This window comes from Miniopterus natalensis, chromosome 11 (assembly GCF_054644295.1).
Source record: "Miniopterus natalensis isolate mMinNat1 chromosome 11, mMinNat1.hap1, whole genome shotgun sequence".
Taxonomy (NCBI): domain Eukaryota; kingdom Metazoa; phylum Chordata; class Mammalia; order Chiroptera; family Miniopteridae; genus Miniopterus; species Miniopterus natalensis.
This window is the reverse complement of record NC_142091.1, coordinates 72,769,404-72,792,760: the sequence shown is the minus strand read 5'-3', so window position 1 is coordinate 72,792,760 and position 23,357 is coordinate 72,769,404. Positions and strand designations below refer to the sequence as shown.

Genomic DNA, 23,357 nt, shown 5'->3' with positions numbered 1-23,357 from the left:
ATGACCAGCCCTCCCCTCCAAACAAGACTCAAAAGCTTTCAAACCTTCCCCTCCCACAAAGATACCCCCTTACCATCTGTCCTTGGACCTGATTCCCCCAGCACAAGGTTTGATGGTTCCCAGGAGGGGGCCCTTCTGCCCTGGCTTTGCTCAGCCCCCTCCTACCCCTCACCCTCACGGAGGCTCCAGCTCAGCACAAGGGGGACTCAAGGGTCCTGTGGGGTAGTTCCCCTTGCTCCCATTCTGCTCATGTCCCATAGGAATTCCTAACACCCATGCCTGCCCCCATGACCATGGGACTCTGGAGACCAGTTGCTGGAAGGTGGCTGGTGATGTGTGCAAATGGACTGGTTTGGGTGGGGACATCACAGAGTGACTGGAAGGCTCCAGTCTTCAGACTCTGCCTGAGAAGGGGGTGCTGAAACACATTAGGGGAGTGGAAAGTGAGATGCACTGTGGCCTATGGAAGCATGTATTTGCCTCCTGGTGGCGCTCCAGGGACTGCCCGTATTTCCCAGCTGACCATCCTAAACCACAGCTTTCCTGGAGCGTGGGCTCCTGGTCCCACAGACCTCAGCTCTTACCCCCACAGCCTTGCTGGCTGGCTGGATTCCTGGTGGGCCACTCCTATGGACTTTTCAGGGGCCATGTTGGACATTTGCCTGAGAAAGGGGTAGTCTGAGAGTTCCCTGCACTTGTCACTCCCCTCAAAATCACTGCCTTTCCGAGGCCACGAATGAGCCCTTCTCATGAGCCTCCTTGGAACACCAGGTTCCCCCCATCCTTAGGGTCACTGCATCATGAGGTTAGTCCTGTCCCACTCTGTTCTCCAACCTGGCCCTGACTCCCTAGAGTATGTTAGTGGCATCAGTAGGGAAGACAATGGGGGAAAGGCAGGCTGGTGACTAGGTAAAGTATTGCTCTCTCCTTGGGAGACAGGAGAGTGACCTGGGTGTAAAGAGAAACTCAGTAAGGGGCTTATTGGTGGGAGTCAGCCCTGAAGGATGTTCTGCACCCCTGGGAAGTTCCGGGGCTCCTCAGGATTGTTTGAGTTCTTGTTTCTCACACCCTTGCTCTCCACCCCTCCCTTCTGGACTGAGGGGGAGCTGCAGGTGAGCCAAAGCCCCCTAACCCAAGGACAGTTGGTGTTTTTGCCTCGGTTGTGAAGGATGCTCTGGAAGCACATATGGGCCCAGAGAGCACCTATAGGAGGAGGAGAGTGAAGGTGCCCTTTGCTTCCCCCCACACTGGACCCCTGAGCTGGGGTCCCATTTCCATTTGGAACCACTTCCAGGAACTGGTTCTTGGTGAACATTTCAGTACCTCAGGCCTCTGCCTGCTAAGCTGGGGGCTGTGGGGCCAGCCTGAACCCACCCCAAAACCATCAAACCTTGTGCTGCCTCCTTCCTCCTCTTCTCACCCCCCCCCCACTGTTCCTCCTCTGAGACAAGCAGACATAAAAATGGGGGGTCTGGTCCCCCTCCCCCACTGCCCCCTCGCCCCTCCCTTGCCCAGCCCTCATCTCTTCCCAGGGAGTTGATGCCGGTTGTCTCCTTGTCTCTCCCCCTCCCTCCCTGGGCTGGGCAGGTGACCATCTCAGTGGACGGGATCCTGACCACCACAGGCTACACGCAGGAGGACTACACCATGCTGGGCTCTGATGACTTCTTCTACATTGGGGGCAGCCCCAACACAGCTGACCTGCCGGGCTCGCCCGTCAGCAACAACTTTATGGGCTGCCTCAAGGATGTGAGTAGAGCTAGGAGAGGGCTGCTGTCAGCCCAGGAACCCTTTGCCCCTGTCTTCAGCGTGGCTTAGTCTGAGCTGGACAGCTGCCTGGGGCCTCTGTGCCTCCCAAGTCCATGATGGGAGACCTTCCCTCTTCAAAATCTAAGGCCACTTACTCCATCAGGAGACTTCTCTCTTGCTTCCTTGGGCTTCGGGAGTCCCCCATCCTCTCAGAGGCCACTCAAGGTAGTATGTGAAGACTAAGCCCCTATGTTCGAGTCCCAGCTCTTCCACTCACTAGCTCTGTGACCTTGGCCAAGTCTCCTGACCTAACTCTGTTTCCTCATCTGTAAAATGAGTGGTCAGTACCTATTTAAGGTGAGTGTGAGGAGCAGATGAGAGTGTGAATGAAAAGACTTTGGGAAATGTCATCCAGATGGTGGCTGTGGTCATCTTGCCATTGTTCTGAATGGGCCCCCTTTCTAGTGCTGGACAGGAAGACAGGATGGAGAAACTAAGTGGGGCATGGGAATTGCTTGCTCACAGCCTCTATGTGTGAAGTTCTAGAGCAAAGGGCCAAACTGGTGGTCTGGTGGCACTGAGCAGGGACTCCCAGGGCTGGGTGGCAGGGCCCCAGGTGCTGGCAGCTGCTGGGCAGAAGTGGCCAGGCCCTAAGCTGCTGCTACTTCTTCATCCCTGACCCCGCCCCTCCCTGCAGGTGGTCTATAAGAATAATGACTTCAAGCTGGAGCTGTCCCGCCTGGCAAAGGAAGGGGACCCCAAGATGAAGCTTCAGGGGGACCTGTCATTCCGCTGTGAGGATGTGGCCGCCCTGGACCCTGTGACCTTTGAGAGTCCTGAGGCCTTTGTGGCACTGCCCCGCTGGAGTGCTAAGCGCACTGGCTCCATTTCCCTGGACTTCCGCACCACTGAGCCCAATGGGCTGCTCCTCTTCAGCCAGGGCCGACGGGCTGGGGCCGGGGCCGGGGCTGGGACCAGCAGCCACAGCTCTGCCCAGCGGGCTGACTACTTCGCCATGGAGCTGTTGGATGGCTACCTTTACCTTCTGCTGGACATGGGTTCTGGAGGCATCAAGTTGCGGGCGTCTAGCCGCAAGGTCAATGACGGCGAGTGGTGCCATGTGGACTTCCAGAGGGACGGGCGCAAAGGTCAGGAGTCTTCTGGTCCCTTCTCTCACTCTAGCCATTCCTGGTCCCTGCCCTGACATCCTTCCCAGGTCTCTTCTGTCCTACAGTTTCCGGAACTCCTCCCTGCCATTCTCCTCCACTCCTCCTCTGGCCTTCCCAGCCCCTCCATTGTTAGTGTGCCCAGGGTGGAACAAGCATAGCATTTGGAGACCTGGGTTCACACCTTGGCTCTTTCACTTACTGTGTGTGTAACTTTAGGCCCATCACTCAACCCTTGAAAAACCTTTGTTTCCTTATCTACAGAAGGAATCTTTACATGGGGGTCATCAAGAGGAGAAAATGAGAGAACACTGTAAAAGCATTAGCACAGTGTTTCTCACAGAGTAGATATCCCATTCCCTTAAAAATAGTCTTTCCAACCATACCTCCCTTCTGTCTAGATCCATTCGACTTTCTTGTATTAATTCACTTAAGAAGTAACTTATCAAGTACCAACTCTGCTAGGTGCTGTCCAAGGTGCTGGAGTGGAGGGCGCATGAACTAAATAGTCTTTGCTGTCACAGACTCCGGTTCTGGTGGGGGGGAGCCGACGGTGGCCACCTGTTGAGGACTTCAGCACAATAGAGCAGCAGAGCTGAGAGTGCCGAGGTCAGGCAGGTGCTATTTCTTGAACCTTCTGTTGCTTTTAGCCACCCTCTCCTCTACTCGTCCCTTCCAGTGCCCCTTTCCCATCCTTTTCTTATCTTCTGCCTAATTCATCTTGTTGAACATGAGAGAATTATCTGAGAAAGAGAACTGATATAAATGAGAACTGCCATATTATCCAATTTAAGCACTTACCAGTGTCAGCTAAATTTTTGTGCTCCCCCAGCTCTCACCGCACTGGGCCTTCAAGTCTAGGTGGAGTGACGGGGGCTGCCATGGCTTCTGGAAGTGTCCGCTTTCCATGGGCTAGCTGTTCCTTACTCTCCCTTCCTCAGAGAAAGGCTGCTTTCCCTGGGCTTTATGGGAAATGGGCTCATCCCTTGGTTTTGTCTCATGATGCCACCTGGGGTCTTCACTGGTTGCCTCCTGGAGTTTCAACACAGGTGAGCAATAACTCTTTAGGCTGGAAAGCTGCCTAGAGCTCCTGGGCTTTCTGCTCCTCTTTTTATTTTTTTTAATTAAAAATATGTTTTATTGATTTTAGAGAGAGAGGAAGGGAGAGGGAGAGAGAGATAAGAAACATCAATGAGAGAAACATCAATCAGCTGCCTCCTGCACACCCCCTACTGGGAATTGAGCCTGCAACCCTGGGCGTGTGCCCTGACCTGGAATCAAACTGGTGACCTCTTGACTCATGGGTCAATGCTCAACTACTTAGCCACACCGGCTGGGCCTTCTCTCCTCTTGGCCTTCAGGAAGTGGTCTTTATAGCCTCACACAGAACTCCAGAGCCCACCCACCAGGTCTGGCTGGCCCTTGGGTCACTATCTTGACCAGCTCTGGCCATGCCCATCTGTGCACACAACATACACACTGGGCAGTCATTCCAGCAAAGCTCTCTGACCTTTTCCATGGTTTCAAAAAAATTGTGGTAAATTGTATGTAACATAAAAGTTACCATTTTAGCCATTTTAAGCACACAGTATAGTGGTATTAGGTACGTTAACATTTTGGTTACAACCACCACCACCATCCATCTCTGGAACATTGTCATTTTCCCAACTGAAACTGTCCCCATTAAACACTCACTCCCCATCCCCCTCTCTCAGCCCTGGCAGCTACCATTTTGCTTCCTGTTTCCATGAATATGACTACTCTAGGGATCTCATATAAGTGGAATTATACACCATTTGTCCTTTTGGGTCTGGCCTATGTCACTCAGCAAACTATTTTCAAGGGTCATTCATGTTGTAGCACGTGGCAGCATTTCCTTCCTTTTTATGGCTGAATAATATTCCATCGCATGTTGTCTATCACTTTTTTTATCCATTCATCCATTGGTGAACACTTGAGTTACCCCCTTTCCATGTTTTAGAGTGACCTTGGGGCAAGGCCTAGACTCAATTTAATTTCTTCTTGTTCAGTAAAAGCTTTGAAGTATCCACCTGATCTCAAATCTTTTTCTGAGATAACCCATTTCTCCTTCTAAAAAACTCTTATTATTCAGAAACTCCATGCCTGGCCTCCCCTCTCCTAGCTGCCATCCTGTATCACAGGTCCCAGGAGCTGATCTGCCTGCCCCTCCTGTCCACCAGCCATAGAGGGGCTCCAGGCCAGGGTGGAGAAAGCAGGCTTGGGGTAGAGAATGCTGCCTGGGTGGGGTGCTTTGGCTCTGCTCCTCTTCCGCTATCGTCCTTTGCACAGGTTCCCCAGTTTCTCTAAGGCTTGTCTGCCTTTTCAAAGTGGGATCCTGAAGGACCAATTTCATAGGGCTACTGTGAGACTTAAGTGACATAACATATGTAAAGTGCTAAATGCATGGCATATAGTCACAGATGGTCAGTAAATGACAGTGGGGAAAACCCTTTAGATTCAAACCCTTCAGCCTCCTTAAGGTTCTGTGCCTCTCATTTTCTGGTTTAAGGGACTGAAGTGGGGAATGACCCCTGAATGATCCAGCCTTTTTGGGGTGTGTCCACCTCCTGTGCATCCTCCGAAGATTCACTCAGGTGGGGAGGGAGGAGTCTGGACCTCACACTGCAGCTGGGCTGGAGCTGGCTCCTGTGAGCTTCAGAGCAATATCTGAGCTTCCCACCCAGGGCTTCTGCAGGGGGTGGGCGGGGTGGAGAGGTCTGGCTGCAGCTGCGAGGTCGATCTTCCTTTCTGGCCTGTGGCATCTCTGGATCCTGCCTTCCCCACTGAAACTCAGTCTGTTCTGGTTGACCCCTAGGCTCCATCTCGGTGAACAGCCGCAGCACACCGTTCTTGGCCACTGGGGAGAGTGAGATTCTGGACCTGGAGAGCGAGCTGTACCTGGGTGGTCTCCCTGAAGGGGGGCGAGTGGAAATGCCCCTGCCCCCTGAGGTGTGGACGGCGGCGCTTCGGGCTGGCTACGTGGGCTGTGTGCGAGACCTCTTCATAGATGGGCGTAGCCGAGACCTCCGGGGCCTAGCTGAGGCACAAGGGGCTGTGGGTGTCGCCCCCTTCTGCTCCCGGGAGACTCTGAAGCAGTGTGCATCGGCCCCCTGTCGCAACGGGGGCATCTGTCGAGAGGGCTGGAACCGTTTCGTCTGTGACTGCATCGGGACTGGCTTTCTGGGGCGGGTCTGTGAGAGAGGTGAGACTAGGTGTCCCCATTGCCATCCCTGTGGCCCCTCCTCTTCCAAGTGCTCCTCATAGACCAGCCCTGGGCCTGTCCTCCTTGTAATGATTCTCTCTGTCTTCTCTCTCCCTCCACTGGCCTTTGCCTGTCCCCTGCTGACCTCTCTCCACACTCCTGGGGCAGAGGCCACGGTCCTGAGCTATGACGGCTCCATGTACATGAAGATCATGCTGCCGAATGCCATGCACACGGAGGCAGAGGACGTGTCTCTGCGCTTCATGTCCCAGCGGGCCTATGGGCTCATGATGGCCACCACCTCCAGGGAGTCAGCTGACACCCTGCGCCTCGAGCTGGATGGGGGCCAGATGAAGCTCACTGTCAACCTCGGTAACCACCCCACCCGTGCCCCTGGCCCCTTCCCCGACCTTACCTCTGACTCATACCCCCTCTGTCTGGAGAAGCTGGTGGTGGCGCCAACGAGAATCTGGAGGCGGGGAGGGTCAGAGCCCCTGAGAACTCCAGCCCAGTGAGGAGAGGACACAGTGCAGGTGGTGCTGTGCTCAGCGGCACTGTGCGGAGTAGCCCGGGTACGGCTACGCCGGCTGCCCGAGCGTGGTGCTCATGTGGGTCTTGGCAGCGGCCTTCTTGTGCGTGCACACATAACGACAGCTTGTTCTTGGTTGTCGCCTCACCCACTAGCTCATTCGTGGTTCATTCACTGGGAGAGCGTACTGGTGCTGAGCCGAGCCCAGTGCAGCAGCAGATCCAGAGCTGAGGACCCTCCCCCCACCCCCATCAGCCCTCATCTGCACTTCGTTGAGAGCTGTGTCTGCGTCTGGTGCGTAGGCGTGTATACTACATGGGAGGCATCAAGACGTCACCTTCCTTGTGTCTGCTTCCATGTTTGAGTCCCATAGCTGCACTCTAATGATACTAGATCTCCAGAGAGGTGTTACTCTCCCTGTTATGTAGACTGTGGAATTCATATGCTGCCCCATCCAACATCACAAAACTAGTGGGGGTGGTAGGAGTTGGCGGGAGCCCGGACTCAAACTCAGGTCACTTGCCTAAAGCCCAGTGCTTTCCTCATTTGTTGCCTCCAAAAGAGCTGGGGGTGGGGGGTGCCCGGGCCCCTTGCCATCAGAAGGCTTGTATCTGCCCCTGCCCAGAGCTGGCGACAGCTCCACTTCACTGGCAAACCCCTGGGTGTCATGCAGGCAGGACCATGAAGCTTGCTGGGGCAAAAAGAAAACAGCAGGCTCCCTCATTCAGCTGATATTCATGGGATACCTTATAAGTGCCAGGTGTATCCCAAATGTGGGGTACAGTGGTGGATAAGACGAGGTCCCCACCACCATGGAGCTTTTAGCCCGGGAAATGCTGGGAGTGAGCAGTCCTGAGCTGTCCAGGCTGGGTCACATCTGTCCATCCCAGTCTAGCCTCTCCAAGAATATAGACACTTAGCACCTGGGGCCTGCCATGCAGGAAGAGTCAGTACACTCGGGTCACTTGTGTCTTGGGCCCTAAGGAGAAGTAGGGCTCTTCTGAGCAGATTAGAATCCTCGACTGGAGATAACACAGAGCTTTGAGCTTTTTTTTAAATTTTAAAATATATTTTATTGATTTCAGAGAGAGGAAGGGAGAGGGAGAAATAGGAATATCAATTAGAAAGATTCATTGATTGGCTGCCTCCTGCACTCCCCCTGCTGGGGATTGAGCCCACAACCCGGGCATGTGCCCTGACTGGGAATCGAACCTCCATCTCCTGGATCATAGGTTGATGCTCAACTGCCGAGCCACGCTGGCCGGGTGAGCTTTGAGCTTTTAAATGTTTATCTGGAGTTTCGTGCTAACACCGGTCTCCAGGGCATTTGTGGGATAGACTGTGGCCTTTGGAGGGCCTATTACCTTGTTTATAAATTTATACTATGTTCTTTTTTGTTCCCCTTTTGGCCACCTGGCTTTTGTATTCCTAGGACAAAGCTTTGTGGAGAGAGGTGGGAGCTAAGGGTGGGGAGGTGTGCAGGCGTCCAGGGCATCCATGGTTTTAGGGTTCCCTGAAGCTCCGCTTCTAACCATGATCACAGCCTAGAGTGGGTGGCGGGTGGCAGTGCTGCAGGGGAAAGCGAGAAGGGAAACACCTTCTGTCCAATGTGCTAGGGGTCTGTACCACACCCCCAGGTATCCCTGAGATGGCCACAGGAGGAAGGCACCAGCCTAGGAGCCCATGAGTGGCCCTATGCTTCTCATACTGCCCAGGTCTGCGTACCCAGCATGAGACTCCCCCTTGCCCTGGGATGTGTGTTCTCTGTGCGGCTATGCACATGGCTCTGTGCATGGTGGGGACACAGCAGGGAAACTCAGGGCCTTCTGTTTGCAGGGAAGGCAGGTGCTTCATCCTCACTTGGGCTGACTTAGGTCCTCGCAAAGAAGCTTGGGTCCCTTTAGGTTAGAGGGGAGGCAGTGTCCTTGGCCAGAAAAACATACTCTGGTGGGCCCCCAGGACCTTCCACTCTTAGGAACTAGCCTCCTTCCAATGGGCATGTATTCCTGTCTGTGCCACATCAGTACTTAGAAGTTAGAGAAAAAGGTGGCCCTCAGGATGATAGCCAGCAGGACAGTCCTCCCACCTGCCTCACCCTTGGCTGTGTCTGATCCCATCCATAGAGAAGCCATCTCTCACATGGCTCATGACAAGCTGTGATCAAATGCTTGTGCAGAGCAAGTGTCTGCAAATACCAAGAGATGCGTGCATAAGGAGGTGTGTGGCCGCTGTGTGATCACACAGACTCACAGCCTGTCCACACCCAGCCACCTGGCCTTGGACTGTAATGGGGCCAGAAGATCTAGGCTCTAGCCCTGGTCTCCTTGACTGCTGGGTAAGTTATTTCCTCCCTCTGAGCCCGTTTTCTTCTCTAGAATGGGCATAAGAATCCCCCCGCTCTGCCCACTCTCTGTGATGGGCTTGAGGCTCAGATGGAATAATGGGAGTGAAGACATTATACAGATGCAAGTCAGGCATAGAGATTCACCAGCCTTTTTTTTGTTAATCCTCACCTGAGGATACTTTTTCCATTGCTTTTCAGAGAGAGTGGAAGGGAGAGAGGGAGGGAGGGAGGGAGGGAGGGAGGGAGGGAGGGAGGGAGGGAGGGAGGGAGGGAGGGGGGAGAGAGAGAAACATCAATGTGAGAGAGACACATCAACTGGTTGCCTCCCGCACATGCCCTGACCGGGGGTGGAAATTGAACCTGCAACTCAGGTACATGACCTTGACCAGGAATCGAACCTGAGACCCTTTGGTATATGGACTGACACTTTAACCACTAAGCCACACCGGCCAGGGCTCACCAGCCTTCTTGAAGGAAAATCGTACTGGGATAGGGACATAAGCTTAGAGCCAGGCTTGGGCCTTGCTTCCTTCCACATTACATGATTCCACCTCAGGATCCCCATTCTGAGCCCCATCCTGCTTGCTATGCAGGGCCCGTTGGACCTCCCAGACAAGCAGCACCATTGAGTTCCCCAGTCCTGGGCTGGACTCACTTCTGATCAGTGTTCCTAGGTTCCTTCTGCCTTGGGCATGGCCCTTGGGGCTAGTACCCAGCCCTGTCTCCCAGCCCTCCTCACCCTCCCTGGAATTGTCCTCCACCAGGTGTGCCTACCTGGTCCCAGCTGCCAGTGGCTGGTCAGGAGGTCTCGGGCTCCCTCTGTTGTCTGGGCTCCTGAGGCTCCTTGCATAGAAACCTTCCCCCCACCATGCCCCCTCCAATCTGTGGGGCAGGGGGCTGGGTGGCAGGGGGTGGCAGCATGTCAGATGGGGCCTGGGAAGCCCAGGTTCTTTCCTTCAGTTCCTTTCATGCAGGTGACTTCCTCCCACCTGTCCCATCACACATTCCTATTGTCTCCCTGGTCTATATGTCCAGCCCGGGCCTTGGTGCATCTGCATAAACCAGTCACTGCTGTCCATTCCCTGAACTAGAGGCATAGGTTACTAGTCAATAGGTTACTAGCTATGCTCCCTGAGCTGTGCTCTGGGTGGGCAGGTGCACTGGGAGGCTGTTTCCCCCTCTCACAGCTGCTGCCTTTCCTCCCCATGGTGCTGACTTCCTCCTGGGGTGCCCATCTTCAATGGGTTTGCTCTCCTCAAACCCCACTGGAGTGGGGGCTTCAGAGGTGTGGTCACTGCAGAGAGTGGGCCTGGAGCTGACACCTCTTCTCTGGACAGATGGACCCCCATTCCTGGTGCTCCCCTGCTGGGGAGGGGAAAGAATTGCACTCCTCCCTGGCCTTTCCCCAATGAAGTCAGCCTGCCCTTCCCAGCTCCCTTTTTTCTTTTTTGGACCCTTCATTGGTGAAAACTCTGCTGGCCCGAGAGAGCCCCCGTGACCTTACTCCAGGCCTGGCACCCTCCCCCCCCCTTCTGTCCAGCTCCTTCCCTCTGCTCCCCCTTTTCTTCCTCTTTTCTCTGCTCCCTCTCTATCCCCTTCCTCTTTTTGGGGCTTCTGACTTCCCCGAATCTACCCCTTGACCTTCTGCCCTCTATTGGTGCCAGGCTTGGACTCAGGGTCCCGGCTGCTCCCCCCCACTCTTCTGCTGCGGTTGACAACGCGTGTGGAGCTCAGTTGTACTGCCCAAGGGGCCTGTGCCCCCTAGAGCCACAGGGGAACCTGTTCACCTCCACTGCAGGAACCTTCAGGGCCCAGGGGATGCCAGGTGCCCCTATGCCCCTTTGCTCCCTAGTGCCTGGGGTTCTGGGGAAGAGCCTGTTCTGGCAGGAGCTGAAAGATGCCCGGATATTCCCGTTAACCCAGAGCTGGAAACTGCCCCCTCTGAAAGGCAGGGGACAGCCCCGTGAACACCTGTTTCGTGCCCCTAGCTCAGGATCCTCTTGTTTGAGCCCCTCAGCCCACAGGGAGGGAATCTGAGGCTCAGAGATTTGCCCAGTCACATAGTGAGATTTGGGGACCCAGCTCTTCTGCCTCCTGCTGCAGGAGTTTCTGCAGCTCCTGGCTGTCGGGTCTGAAGGAGTGGTGCAGATGCTCAGGGCCCTAAGCCCAAACTTCACAGGACTCAAGTGCTCTGTCGTCGTCGTCCGTTCCCCCCCCCCCCCCCCCCCCCCGCAAGGAAGGCAACTGGCTTTTGTGGGTAATGTGTCCCACCAGGGGGATAGCTACCGGGGCCCCAGGCTGCAGCTCTGAATAGACAGTGTGCTTCCAACCACGTGGGGGCACTCGGAGCCTGGAGTTGGAGGGTAGCAATCCTGGGGCTGGGGCAGAGGCAGGGAATGTTGCTTATGGTGCCTACTTATCCCTGACTTGCTATGTCCTCAAAAGTCATACTTTGGGGGGCTCAGTGTCCCGTTCTGCGAGGCCATGGCTCCTCCTATTAAAACATTAATATCAGTTCCTCTTCAGGATGAGGGACTACTGGGCCCCCAGTGACAACCTGGCATTCTCCAGGTTAGGGAGGTAGAAGGAAGGTTCCTGTAGGGGTGGTGCCAGCCCCCTGGGACTTCAGGAGGTACGTGGCCACGGGAAGGGGGCCCTGGGGCAGACCCCTCCATTTAGCTCAGAGCCCAGAGGGCATGGGAGTGACGTGTCACAACCTGGGCTCTGAGCAGGGAGTCGTCCCAGAGCAGGGGATGCAGGGACTCTGGCCTGCTCTATGCATCCTTCCCAGAGATGAGGAGGTGTTGGGTCGGTCAAGCCCTTAACCCCCAGTGATCCCCTGTACGCTGAGGTTCCCAAGGTGCCATCTCCCTCAGACAGGAGTGCTGGGGCCCTTCTAAGAAGGGAGAAGCAAGCCCTCTTCCTGTCGCCCAACTGCCCTGCCTCCTAGCCCTGGGGAGGGTTGGAACCCTCTTGGGGGCAGGAGGTGCAGGGGTCCAACTAAGGAAGGGGAGAGGGCACCTGGGCACGCGTGGTCCCCGGAAAGTGGCCCCGGGGGGAACCCCCGCCTGCAGACACCCCTCCCTGTGAAGGATGTAAAAAAAAAAAAAAAAAAAAACTTGTTCTGCCTTTTTGTCTCCCCTCCCCCTCTGCCCGCCCCATGGCCCCCCCAGACTGCCTGCGCGTCGGCTGCGCACCCAGTAAGTGGCTTCCCTCTTCTTCTGCAGAGCCCTGAGGGGCTTGGGATGCTGGACACTGGGGTCTGGGGAGGGCTGGGCGGGGGAGGAGAAGCCTTCATCACTGGCTTGTGTGGAGTTGGGCAGTGGGTGGGGGGAGGGGAGCCGGAATGGGGTAGTGTGGTTGTGTAGGACAGAATGGGCCAAATGAAGCCAAACCAGAGAGAGTTGGTGGGGGTCCGGAGTCAGCATGCTCACTGGGTCTGGGAAGAGGAAGGCCAGTAAACCTTGTCATCTCAAGTCCTCAAGAGGGTGGGACAAAGTCTTGGTGGCACCTGCAGCAGGATAGCCCACCACCCTTTACGGGCAGGAAGGAGCTGGAGAGAGGAGCTAGGACATTCTGCTGCATCTCCAGAGGCGGCCACAAGGGGGAGGGGGAGGCACGCTGGAAAGAAGATGCGGCTTGAGTCAGTGGAGGCAAGCATGGTGAGGGTCTCAAAGCAGCCCTTCACAGCTCCTGTGTGGGGTAGGGGCAGAGTTTCTGCCAAATTGGGGTGCTTTCCAAGGTGGCAGCGAGGCACTTAGCAAGGGTGAGATGGAGAGTGAGTGTGAACATGTCTGAGTGTCCCAGTATGCTGGGCTCAGTGCTGTCTCTGGTCCCCCTGGTGTGCCCTGAGGTTGTTTAGGAGAGACAGGAACATGGCAGGCAGAGAGGCTGTGTGAGTTGAGTGTCTCTGTGTGTGTTTGGTACCTGTATACATATGCATGGTGACCATGTTCCCTGCTGGCGGGAGCACTGGGGGGCCCAGGGGTGACCTGGGAGTGCTGTGAGGTTCAGCACCATCCTAAAGAGAAATATGTTTGTTTTAGGCTTGGAAGCAGATAATCTTGGTCTTGAATAAATGGCCATAATTCCTAGAAAATGCTCCCCTCTCTGGCCATCCTGAGTGAGCTGTGTGTAGTTAACCGGTGTGTGCAGAAAGGTCTCACTGAGTCCCTGTAGCTGGGGCCCTGAGTGTCTATCTGAAAGCTCCACCGCCAGCAATGAAGCTAAGGGTGCACCATGAGGCTCTGTTTTGGAAAGTTGTAGGTCTATGCATGTATGCTGGGAATTTGCTGCTGGCTATACACACTGACATTGAAGGTCCTTAGGAGGTGGGGAAAGAGTATATTGCTTGTAGGATGTGTGTCTGTTCAGGGCCTCTGGGCATGCTTCACAGGCACGATTCAGGTTGATTCTCTTCAATGGACCCTTTGGATGTTGTACAGAGTGGCAGTACTGAGTGTTGGGTGTGTAAAAAGCTCTGTTCACTTGAGTGTGTGTACCTGTGTGCATAGGTGTGTGGTACAGCCAAGTATGTGCCATAGGTTGTGTGAGAACCTGTGTGCACACGTCTGTGGGTGGTGGGGCTATGAGCCTGGGCTGTATATGTGGTCGTATACAGGTGCCATGCTCACTCCCTCCTTGGTGCCACAGGTAAAGGCCCCGAGACTCTCTTTGCGGGGCACAAGCTCAATGACAATGAGTGGCACACGGTGAGGGTGGTGCGGCGTGGCAAGAGCCTGCAGCTGTCCGTGGACAACGTGACTGTGGAGGGTAGGTGGTCTGAGGCCAAGGAAGTGGACACATGTCTAGTATACATGCTTGGCCCGTTCTTCTGGGTGACCCCTGCCTAGGGTAGCATTCCATCAAGCTGCTGCTGGCATTTCTCCCTCAGGGGTGGGATATTGTGGGGTGGCCTGGACCCCAGAGACCATTTCAACTCCCTGCAGACAGCATGTCCCTAGAAGCCAGTCAGCCCAGGACTAACGAGTCCCACCACTTTTCAGGACCCAGGAGCTGTGCTTGTTGCCAGCACTGACCTGGGAGTGTTTGCTGGTTTCTCTCCCATGTGGTCCGTATGTGGAGGGGAGGCTCCTGGGGACCCGAGACCCAACCTCAGGAATGATTGGACAGTCTGTGCCCCAAAGCCACCTCCCTCATCTCTCTCTCCTGTCCTGAGCAGGACAGATGGCGGGAGCCCACACGCGGCTGGAGTTCTACAACATTGAGACGGGCATCATGACGGAGCGGCGTTTCATCTCTGTGGTGCCCTCCAACTTCATTGGGCACCTGAGTGGGCTTGTGTTCAATGGCCAGCCCTACATGGACCAGTGCAAGGATGGGGACATCACCTATTGTGAGCTCAATGCTCGCTTTGGCCTGCGTGCCATTGTAGCCGACCCTGTCACCTTCAAGAGTCGGAGCAGCTACCTGGCACTTGCCACGCTTCAAGCCTATGCCTCCATGCACCTGTTCTTCCAGTTCAAGACCACGGCCCCTGACGGGCTTCTCCTATTCAACTCGGGCAACGGCAATGACTTCATTGTCATTGAGCTGGTCAAGGGGTGAGGCACTGGGCTCTGCACTGCTGTCAAGGAAATGGTCCCCTCCCCCTGCTGGCCAGGATATGGTCCCTCAGCCACTGGCTGGGACATCTAATCCCTCTAAACCACAGGTCAAGATTTAGTTCCCCAGTCATAGGCCAAGATGTCGAAGCAGCATTCCCTTCCACCTTGGTGATGCCCCAGTTGCTTCTCTGCCAGGGGTTTCCCAGTTATATCCATTCCCTATTCACAGTCCTGGTCGTGGCCCTCCAGTCCTCCCTACAGGCAGGCCTGTCCCTGTGGCCTCTTGCTTGAGGGGATCCCTCCCTAGAGCAGCTCTGTCCCTGATCCCCGGGGACTCTGCTTCCCCCACGAACCTCTCCCCTGACCAGTTCCTCTGTGGCCTGCCCTCTCCACGTTCTCCCCATGACCATAGTCCTTGTGCCATCAATTTGGGTTTCTCCACTATGGGGTCTCCCACTCTACCCTTCCTCCTGTGGCAACTAGGATCCCCACCAGGGGTAGTTCCTCCTTCCCAGCGTTGCTCCCACCTTGACCCAGTGTTTCCTCCCTACTGTGGGGCAGGTACATCCATTATGTGTTTGACCTGGGGAATGGCCCGTCCTTGATGAAGGGGAACTCAGACAAACCAGTCAACGACAACCAGTGGCACAACGTGGTGGTGTCCAGGGACCCAGGCAATGTGCACACACTCAAGATTGACTCCCGCACTGTCACGCAGCACTCCAATGGCGCCCGGAACCTCGATCTCAAAGGTGGGGCCCGGGGCCTCTGCAGAAGGCCTGGCCCTAGACCAGATACCCCCTTGGCCCCACAAGGTCACCCACTCCCTGTGTGCCTTTCTACCAGCATGGTTCTCCCTCCTCCCCTACCTGTGGTTTCCCATCTTCCTTGTTCTCCACTGCGTCCAGCCTGACACCTCCTTGTCAAAGGTCTGCTCACCTGCAGGGCTGCCCTCAGCACTGAGCACCTATCACAGGATGTGTCCCACAGGGAGCTTGGTGGCCTTACTCTAGAGCTTGGAGTAGGTAGCCCGAAGACCTCCGGAGGCCTTCCAAAGACCTCTTGGTTCTCTGAGGTTGAGAAGCCTGCTTTGGATGAGGGGGTGGAGAGAGAATAGGGAGCTTAGCTTCTTGGCAGGTGCCTTTTCTGGGAAGGGAGGGAGGGGCAGTTGATGAGTGGAGGAGGGTGTAGTAGTAGCTGGGTCCCTGCATGCTGTCCTATGCCTTGGGCCTTGGCTGGGGTAGCTCTGGGGACTTTTTTGGACCCAAGCTTCCCTGGTGGGCTCAGCATGATACCAGGATCCCACATTCCCCAGGGCTTCTTCAGTGGCTGTTGAAGCCACCATCACTTGCCCCCAGAAGGGGTGGCTCAGAGAGCAGAGGCCAGACCTAGAAACGGATGTTGGAACAGAAGTGAGGACGATGCCTGCTGCGGCTATTCCGGAGCCCAGTGGGCGACGTCTTTCACTCTCCCAAAGCAGCCCTCAGTTCCACAGGGACCCCTGGGCGTCAGTGTGACTCAGACTGTCTGAGTTTGAGGAAGATCCTCAGAGACCATTGAATTCATCCCCGCCTTGGGGAGGCGGAAACAGAAGCTTCTCAAAACTAGATGGCTTGCCTGAAGTCACTTAGCTGGAACTGGAAGCTTGGTCAGGTCCTGGGCTACATAGAGCAGCATGGTGCAGCCAATTCTCCCTGCTCCCAGAAGGGGGTGATGTGTCCCAGATAACCCACAGTGGTAGCAAACCTGGGGTAGTCCAGACCCCTCTTGTGTTGCACTGAGCCCATGGCCAGGGCATCAGGGTTGACTGTCTCCTGAGGCTCTGCTATGGGCTGGCTGAAACTTCCAGGGAGTTAGGTTCAATGTGGCCAGGCAGTGATGTGGGAATCAGGCATTCCCGAGGAGAACTTCCCAGTGTCACCCAGAGTTTCCAAGCCAAGCCTTTAGTTGTTGCGGGAACAAAGCTGGGCTTATAACCCCCAGGAGACAACTCAGAGTAGGGAGAGGCCTGAAGGTGTACTGAGAATGGGAGTTCTGGGAAGGGGGGAGCTGGGAGTGGAGGGGGTTGGGGCTACACATCTATGAAAGGCCTTGATTACAGGCCGGAACTGGAATCAGCTGTGTGGGAGAGAGCATGGAGCGGTTTCCTCCAGCTGCTTCCCTCCCAATCCCCCCCCACCCCCTGCATCTGGGCTTCTCCAGGAGAGGGGCAGCAGATGGCAAAGTGGAGAAGGGAGAGGGAAGAGGTGGGGGTGGGGATATGCAGAGCGCTGGATCTCTGTAAGGAAACTGGAATCTGGGATGGGACACTGCATGGCCAGGAGGATCTGACAAGTGGATGCAAAGTTCTGGGAGGGGAATGGGCACTGGGATGCCTAGGCTTTGACCCCACTCCCTTTGCAGGGGAGTTGTACATTGGTGGTCTGAGCAAGAATATGTTCAGCAACCTGCCCAAGCTGGTGGCCTCCCGGGATGGCTTTCAGGGCTGCCTGGCCTCTGTGGACCTCAACGGGCGCCTCCCTGACCTCATCGCTGATGCCCTGCACCGCATCGGGCAGGTGGAGAGGGGCTGTGACGGTGAGTGCAGGGCGGAGTTAGGTGTGACCCTGCAGGCTGCAGGAGGGCCAGCTGCAGAGGCCCACCAGGGTGGCAAAGTGGCTTTGCTTCTCAGGCCTTACAGCAGCCTGCCCCAGGTCTGGAGCAGGGGTACAGGGTGGTGAAGGGTCGCTTGCTCTCCCTGTTGCCTCCCACCCTAACCCCTTATCACAGTTCAAGGCCAAGCCTGGCAGTCCTTGAGTCCCCATTCCCACCCCACCCCCCTCATCAGCACTTGGCCCTCTCAACCTGCAAGAATTGAGAGCAGGACTTCAGCCTGGCCCTGAAGCTTCTCCTCCTGGGCAGGGAGTGGCCTTGGCTGAGCAGGGTGTGTTCCTTCCTCCTGCCTCTTCCAGGCCCCAGCACCACCTGCACCGAAGAGTCCTGTGCCAACCAGGGCGTCTGCTTGCAGCAGTGGGATGGCTTCACCTGCGACTGCACCATGACTTCCTATGGTGGCCCTGTCTGCAATGACCGTGAGTGCCTTGGGGTGGGAGTACTAGGGGGAGGTCCTGGCCCTTTCCTGGCCTTGGGGGCCACTGGGGAGGAGGGAGGGTCTCTCTGAGCCTTGACCCTTGCTTCTTTCTTACCCCTTATTGTCACGAGAGCCCAGGAAAGCTGCTGGCCACTGCCTCCTCTCAGTCTTTTCTCTCAGGCCTGTGCAGGGCTGCTGCTGCCTGAATTTCTGGGGTGCCTGTTGATAGATGGACTCTCTTCTTCGTTCTGAGCTGGTGGGACACTGCTCCCTTCATTCATAAGCAGAAGTGTCAGCCTCTGCTGCTGTCCCCATGTGATTCTGGCTATGGTTTTACACATACAGACTATTACACAGGGTGGGGGGGCTGGTGTCAACCTGCACCCCTTTCCTCTGGTGCTCTCAGTGGAAGCCTGTTATCTCCTGCCCAGAGAGGTCCACACCCCACAAGGCAGGCACAGCAGAGTCCTAGGAGGCCAGGGCGCTGTACAACTGGCTTCCTTGGACGTTGTCCGAAGTTCTCTCTTTCCCTGCCAAGAACCCCAGCTGCAGGTTGTCCCTTGGAGCCACAAGGACACTCCCTTCTACCCCCTGGTTGGGTATCTGTTTGCCAACTTGCATATTGTTTGACCCCCTCCCCTCCCCAGGGCAGCTTCAGTAGCGGTTTCCAGTCCCTAGTGGTTGCTGGCCAGCAGCTGGTTCGAGTGTGGCAGAGGGAGACAGCTGGGGCAGGAAGTGGGAGAGGCAGCCTCCCACTTGAGGGAGGTTTGGAGTTTCCCTCTGAGATCAGGCTGGGGCAGTGGCTGGGGAAAGTGCTGCTCCCTCAGGCATCAGTTCAATGGTCATTCCTGGGGTGGCCCTGCTGAGACAAGGGATGTGACCACTCAGCTGCCTAGGGAAAAAAGAGACACACACACACGCGCACACACACACACACACACACACACACACACACACGAGAGGACAGGGCTTCTCCATTTTCAGAACATGAAAAGCGAGGCCTGGAGGGGTGAGTGGGTTTCTGGAGGAACTGAATAGTAGATCTGGGCCAAGACCTGGGGTTAGTGCCCCACCTTAGAGCCTTGGACACTAGGGCAGATCCTGTTTCCTATGGGAGGGACCGGTTCCAGAATGGGCTCGGTGGGTCAAGGCTCTCCCTCTCCCTTGGAAAACTGTCCAGCCCATCTCCCTTGGCACTTCCCTGGTGCTGTCAGGCAGGGCCTGCCCTTAGGTACCTCACATCCCTGCCTTGTCCCCTAGGATTTTCCTTGTCTGACCTGCCGTTGTATGTACTTTCCGAAGCCCTCAGACAATGGCTAGCTTGGGGGCACTGCAGCCCTGGCTAGATGGGGCTGGGCTGGCCCTTCCTCTCCAGCGCATTCAGCTGTGCACAGATCTGAAGACATGGTAACTTTGCTGCTGATAGTAACAATCTCCACTGATTGTGTAGTGTTTTGGAGCTTGCAAAGCCCTTATAACTCATTCCTACAAGAGGGGCAGTGGGATATAGATGAACCATCCTATTTAACTGATGAGGAAATCGAGACCTCAGTGGGCAGTTTCTTGCCCTAAGTTAGGGTGCGGGTGGTGGGGCCCAGCTAGGACCTCGGCGCTCCTGACTCTGATACTCACTGCAGCTCACTTAGTCCTGGGTACTGGGGGTGCCGATGGTGGGCCTTGCTTGCTGGGGGTGAGGGGATCAAGATGAAGAAGCACTGCTGCCCATTGTCACTACTCAACTCCCATGGGTGGAACCTTCTGGAAGGGGCATAGAGATGGATGGGGGTTTAGGGAGTCACAATCTTTCAGCAGAGGTGGGGAGAGAGGTTGGGACTTCTCCTGGTTCTGGGCAGGGGGCCAGCAGGGAAAGTTGGGGCTGGGGAAAGCGTCACCATACAGGAGCACTGATCTGCAGTGTGGCGGCAGAGCGTGGCAATAAAGACAAGGTGGGTGTGATCTGGGAGCTTCCAAACACCTGCCCTGGGGTACCTCTGAGACCTCCGCCCTGAAGGACGGGGCAGGAATCCAGGAGTCGGGGACTCTGCCAGGCCTTTCCAAGCCACAGCCCCTCTTCCTTGGGGCTGCTCCTCCTCCTGATCTGCATGCTTGGCACTGTTTCCTGTTCATGCATCTCTCGGGCTGGCCTTCCTGGGGCCCAACTGAAGTGCAAGCCACGCAGGAAACTGGCTAAGGCCCGTTCAGTTGTCCCTCCCCCAAGTGTGAAGGTCCTGGGGGCACCACTGGGCACCAAAGGCCCCTTCATCCGAAGAGAGGGAGGTGGGTGGGTATGGCAAGGGTGGAGAGCCTGGACCCTGTCCTCTGAGGCTGAGGGTCTCGGTGTGGAGCTGTCTGGGGTGGGTAGGGGTGAGACTGGGATGAAAGGTCCAACCCGCATAATAGCATCTGTCCACTTATGACCCCAGTTTCTCCATCTGTGACATAGGGATTAAATTGGGTGGGCGTGGGATCTCTGTGCCCCTTTAAGGCTCAAGAGTCTGCTCTGGGAAGGTAGAGAAATCAAGGGGAGGGAACCCATCTCTTTGATGAGAAAGGGGAAAGTGGAGAGAGAGTGAAAAAGAGAATATGAAATGAGGAAGGAAGCTAAAAGGAGGGACACTTCCGGATGTGCAGTCGAAGCCCCAGGCCTGAGGTTCAGGACCACCATGCTCCGCTTGGGCCTGCTTGCTGCTCTGTCTTTCAGAGCCTGTCTGGGCCTCCCTCAGGCAGTCAGTTCTTCACCAGCTCTGCCCCCCTTTCTCATCCTTCCATTTGCTCTGTTCATCTCTGCAGCCTCTATTGATCTCTTGCATACCTCTGTGTCTCCCTTCTTTTGTACCCTCTGTCTCCCCTCTTACTCCCCAGCATCACCCCCTCCAACTCTCTTCACTTCCCACTCGCTGATATTGATTGGCCTCTAGGCGGTTTCCCTTCCTCTCCTCTCACTACCGGCTCCTCCCTCCTTCCCTCTGGGACCATAAATTTTCTGCCTGCTCAGAGCTGTGTCAGTCTATATTTCATAGCCAGGGACACAAGAACGGGACGGAGAGGGCAGGAGGACAAGGCTTGGGGGGGGGGCATCCCTGTTCCCCAGCCTGCATGCAGTCTCTCCCTCCTGGGGCCACACACCACGGAAGACCCTCCTCCCTGGTGTCCCTTTCTTCACTTCTGAAGGGCCAGGGTCAAAAGGCGCCTGGCATCTAAAAAGGGTGGGGATGGGCAGGAGCTATGGGAAGCTGTCCTAGGTCCTGACAGCACTCAGGAGCTGGGTGCAGCAAGCATGGGACTGACTACTGGTGATAGTTTTTGGAATTCAGAATCAATAAGCGGGAGCCAACTGCCCCCACCACCCCTCCCCCCGCCACCCTGACTTTCCTTCCCCTTTCTCCCATCACCCCCTTTCCTTTTGCCCCTTCTTCACCACTTTTCACTCTACTGCATTATTTCTTTGATCCTTCTAAGTTCTGTCTTCATCACCTTTCCTCTTCCCACTTTTCTACACCCACCCCCAGTCCTAGCAGAGCATCCTCTGGGCAAAACCCAGGTTGATATGGGTACAGAGATGGCCAAATGAAGGGAAGGGAGCCTGCCTGCACTTACCTCTTGGGCTATGACAAGTGCTTCCAAGAGATCCCCAAAAGTCTGGGGGGCATATCCTAGTGGGGGGGGGCACCTAGAGGGAGAAGTGACTTCCTCAACTGGACATAAATGGCCCAGGAAGGGTTTGGTCCCAAGTGGGACACTCAGTGGACAGGTGTCTGGAAATCCAGGGGAGGAAAGGTTGAGGCTGGGGGAGGTGCAGGGGGAGTGAAGAGGAAGGATTGGAGGAGTCCAGGAGTGTGAGGAGTTTGGGGGCACCCGTTTGGGGAGGTGGGGAGGAGACTGTGTGTGTGATGTGTCTTACTCTTCAGTACCTTTGAGGCTCTGGGTGCATTGTTTGTATGCATATGGGTGACCCTGTTTTTGGAGAGCTGGAGACAGGTGTCTGTGTGTACTTGGCTATTCGTTGCCTGTGACCAAACATGTATGTGTGTGTAGGTATGCCTCAGTGAGCATGTGTACATGCTTGGTTGAGTGTGAGTTCATGTGTCAGCCTCATGAGCACATGCATGCATGTATGTGTCTGAGCCTATGTGTGCATGCACATGGATGTCTCCAACCCCAAGCCCGTCCACATCCTAGCCTACACGTGTGTTCCGAGGGGTGCTTGCAGAGGTGTGGGTGGCCATATCTCTGCGCGCTGGGCCAGCGAGCACTATTGGGGTTCGTCCAGGTGCGGAGGGAGGGGAGGAGGAGGAAGAGAGCCGCCTCTCTTGCTAGCCTCAGTCCTGTTCAATTATTCAGCAGGGCCCCTTCTTCCGAGGGGGCGGGAGGGGAGCGCGCTCCTGGACGCGGGGGAGGGGCGGGGCGCGCGCCGAGGAGAGGCGAGCGCGGAGCGGGCTAGCCAGGTGCTGCGCGCCGGAGCTGCCCAGCGCCGCCCGCAGACCGGGAGCCGCTCTGGTCCCTCGCCCTGCCCCCTCCTCCCGCGCTCCCCTCCCCTCCCCACTCCCTCCTTTCCTCCCTCCTCGTCGCCCTCCTCCCTCTCCCTTCCAGCCTCTCTGCCTCTGCAGCAACACTCCGCTGCCTCCATCTCTCCGCCGGAATCTCGCAGGCTCGCGCCTTTCCTCCGCTCAGCCCCGCTCCCCTCCTCTCCTCTCCCCTCCCTTCATTCCGTTCCCCCCTCGCTCGGATTTGCTTCCCTTCCCCCTTCTCCCGCCCCCCTCCCCCCGGCCGCTCCCTCCTTTCCCCCGGCCTCCGTAGGGCGGCAGCGGCGGCAGCCGCGCGGCCGGCCCGTCTCCGTCGGGCTCCCGATTCTCTCCTCCAGTCCCCTCCCCGGCTCGATTTTTCCGCAGGATTTCCCCCGCTGTCCCCTCCCCGCCTGGCCCCCGCGCCTTCCCTACCTCTCCACCCGGAACTATGCCCCCTCCCTCGGGCGCTCCCCCGGGTTTCTGACGGTCCTCTGCGCCGCCCGACCCCGTCGAGATGCGGGGGGACCCTTAGCTTCTCGCGATGGACCCAGGCGTTCTGGACCTTGGCGTTGCCGCTCTGCAGACCCCGGATTCCCCGGCGGGATCCAGTTGATTTCGTTGGCTCCGGACTGAGGCTTGGGCTCTGGTTTTCCTTCTTTTCACCCCTACCCCCCCTCCCGGGGCTCGGAGCCGGAGGGGGGCTTCGCGGGGCTCCGCAGCCCCGCGTCCCCGCCCCCGGCCATGGGGCTGTGAGGCGGCTGCCCCGGGGCCGAAATGCCCCCCGGGGGGAACGGGCCGGGGGGGTGCCCGCGCCGCCCCCCCGCCCTGGCCAGGCCCCTGCCGCCGCCGCCGCCACCACCTCTGCTGCCGCTACTGCTGCTGCTGCTGCTGGGGGCGGCCGAGGGGGCTCGGGTCTCCTCCAGCCTCAGCACCACCCACCACGTCCACCACTTCCACAGCAAGCACGGCACCGTGCCCATCGCCATCAACCGCATGCCCTTCCTCACCCGCGGCGGGCACGGTAAGTGGTGGGCTCTGCCGAGGCCGATGGGCCGGCTGGCCCCGGGCCTCTGGTGTGCGGGGCCCTGGCCCGCGGGCCGCACCCCAGCCTGTGCGCAGGCCCGGCCCCTCTGCTTTGCGGCCCGCGCCCCCTCCCCTCCCATCTCAGGCTCCCGGCTCCTCGGCCCCACCCTCGCCTCTCCAT

General features: G+C 56.9%; 1 protein-coding gene across 6 annotated transcripts in view; it reads left to right on the top strand.

Moving 5' to 3' along the window:
- The window catches only part of NRXN2 (neurexin 2), a 96,382-nt gene that overhangs the window by 37,206 nt on the left and 35,819 nt on the right, over positions 1-23,357 (top strand). For 2 of the 6 annotated variants that reach the window (XM_087821960.1, XM_087821958.1), the window contains exons 7-16: positions 1,588-1,749; positions 2,447-2,897; positions 5,752-6,138; positions 6,307-6,510; positions 12,185-12,211; positions 13,665-13,784; positions 14,194-14,575; positions 15,140-15,330; positions 16,982-17,155; positions 17,530-17,649. In XM_087821960.1, the coding sequence (XP_087678086.1) occupies positions 1,588-1,749; positions 2,447-2,897; positions 5,752-6,138; positions 6,307-6,510; positions 12,185-12,211; positions 13,665-13,784; positions 14,194-14,575; positions 15,140-15,330; positions 16,982-17,155; positions 17,530-17,649 (2,218 nt within the window). Of the gene's footprint in view, positions 1-1,587; positions 1,750-2,446; positions 2,898-5,751; positions 6,139-6,306; positions 6,511-12,184; positions 12,212-13,664; positions 13,785-14,193; positions 14,576-15,139; positions 15,331-16,981; positions 17,156-17,529; positions 17,650-22,418; positions 23,175-23,357 lie in introns of those variants that run through there. The other 4 variants (XM_087821959.1, XM_087821955.1, XM_087821956.1 and 1 more) reach the window with 3 other exon arrangements.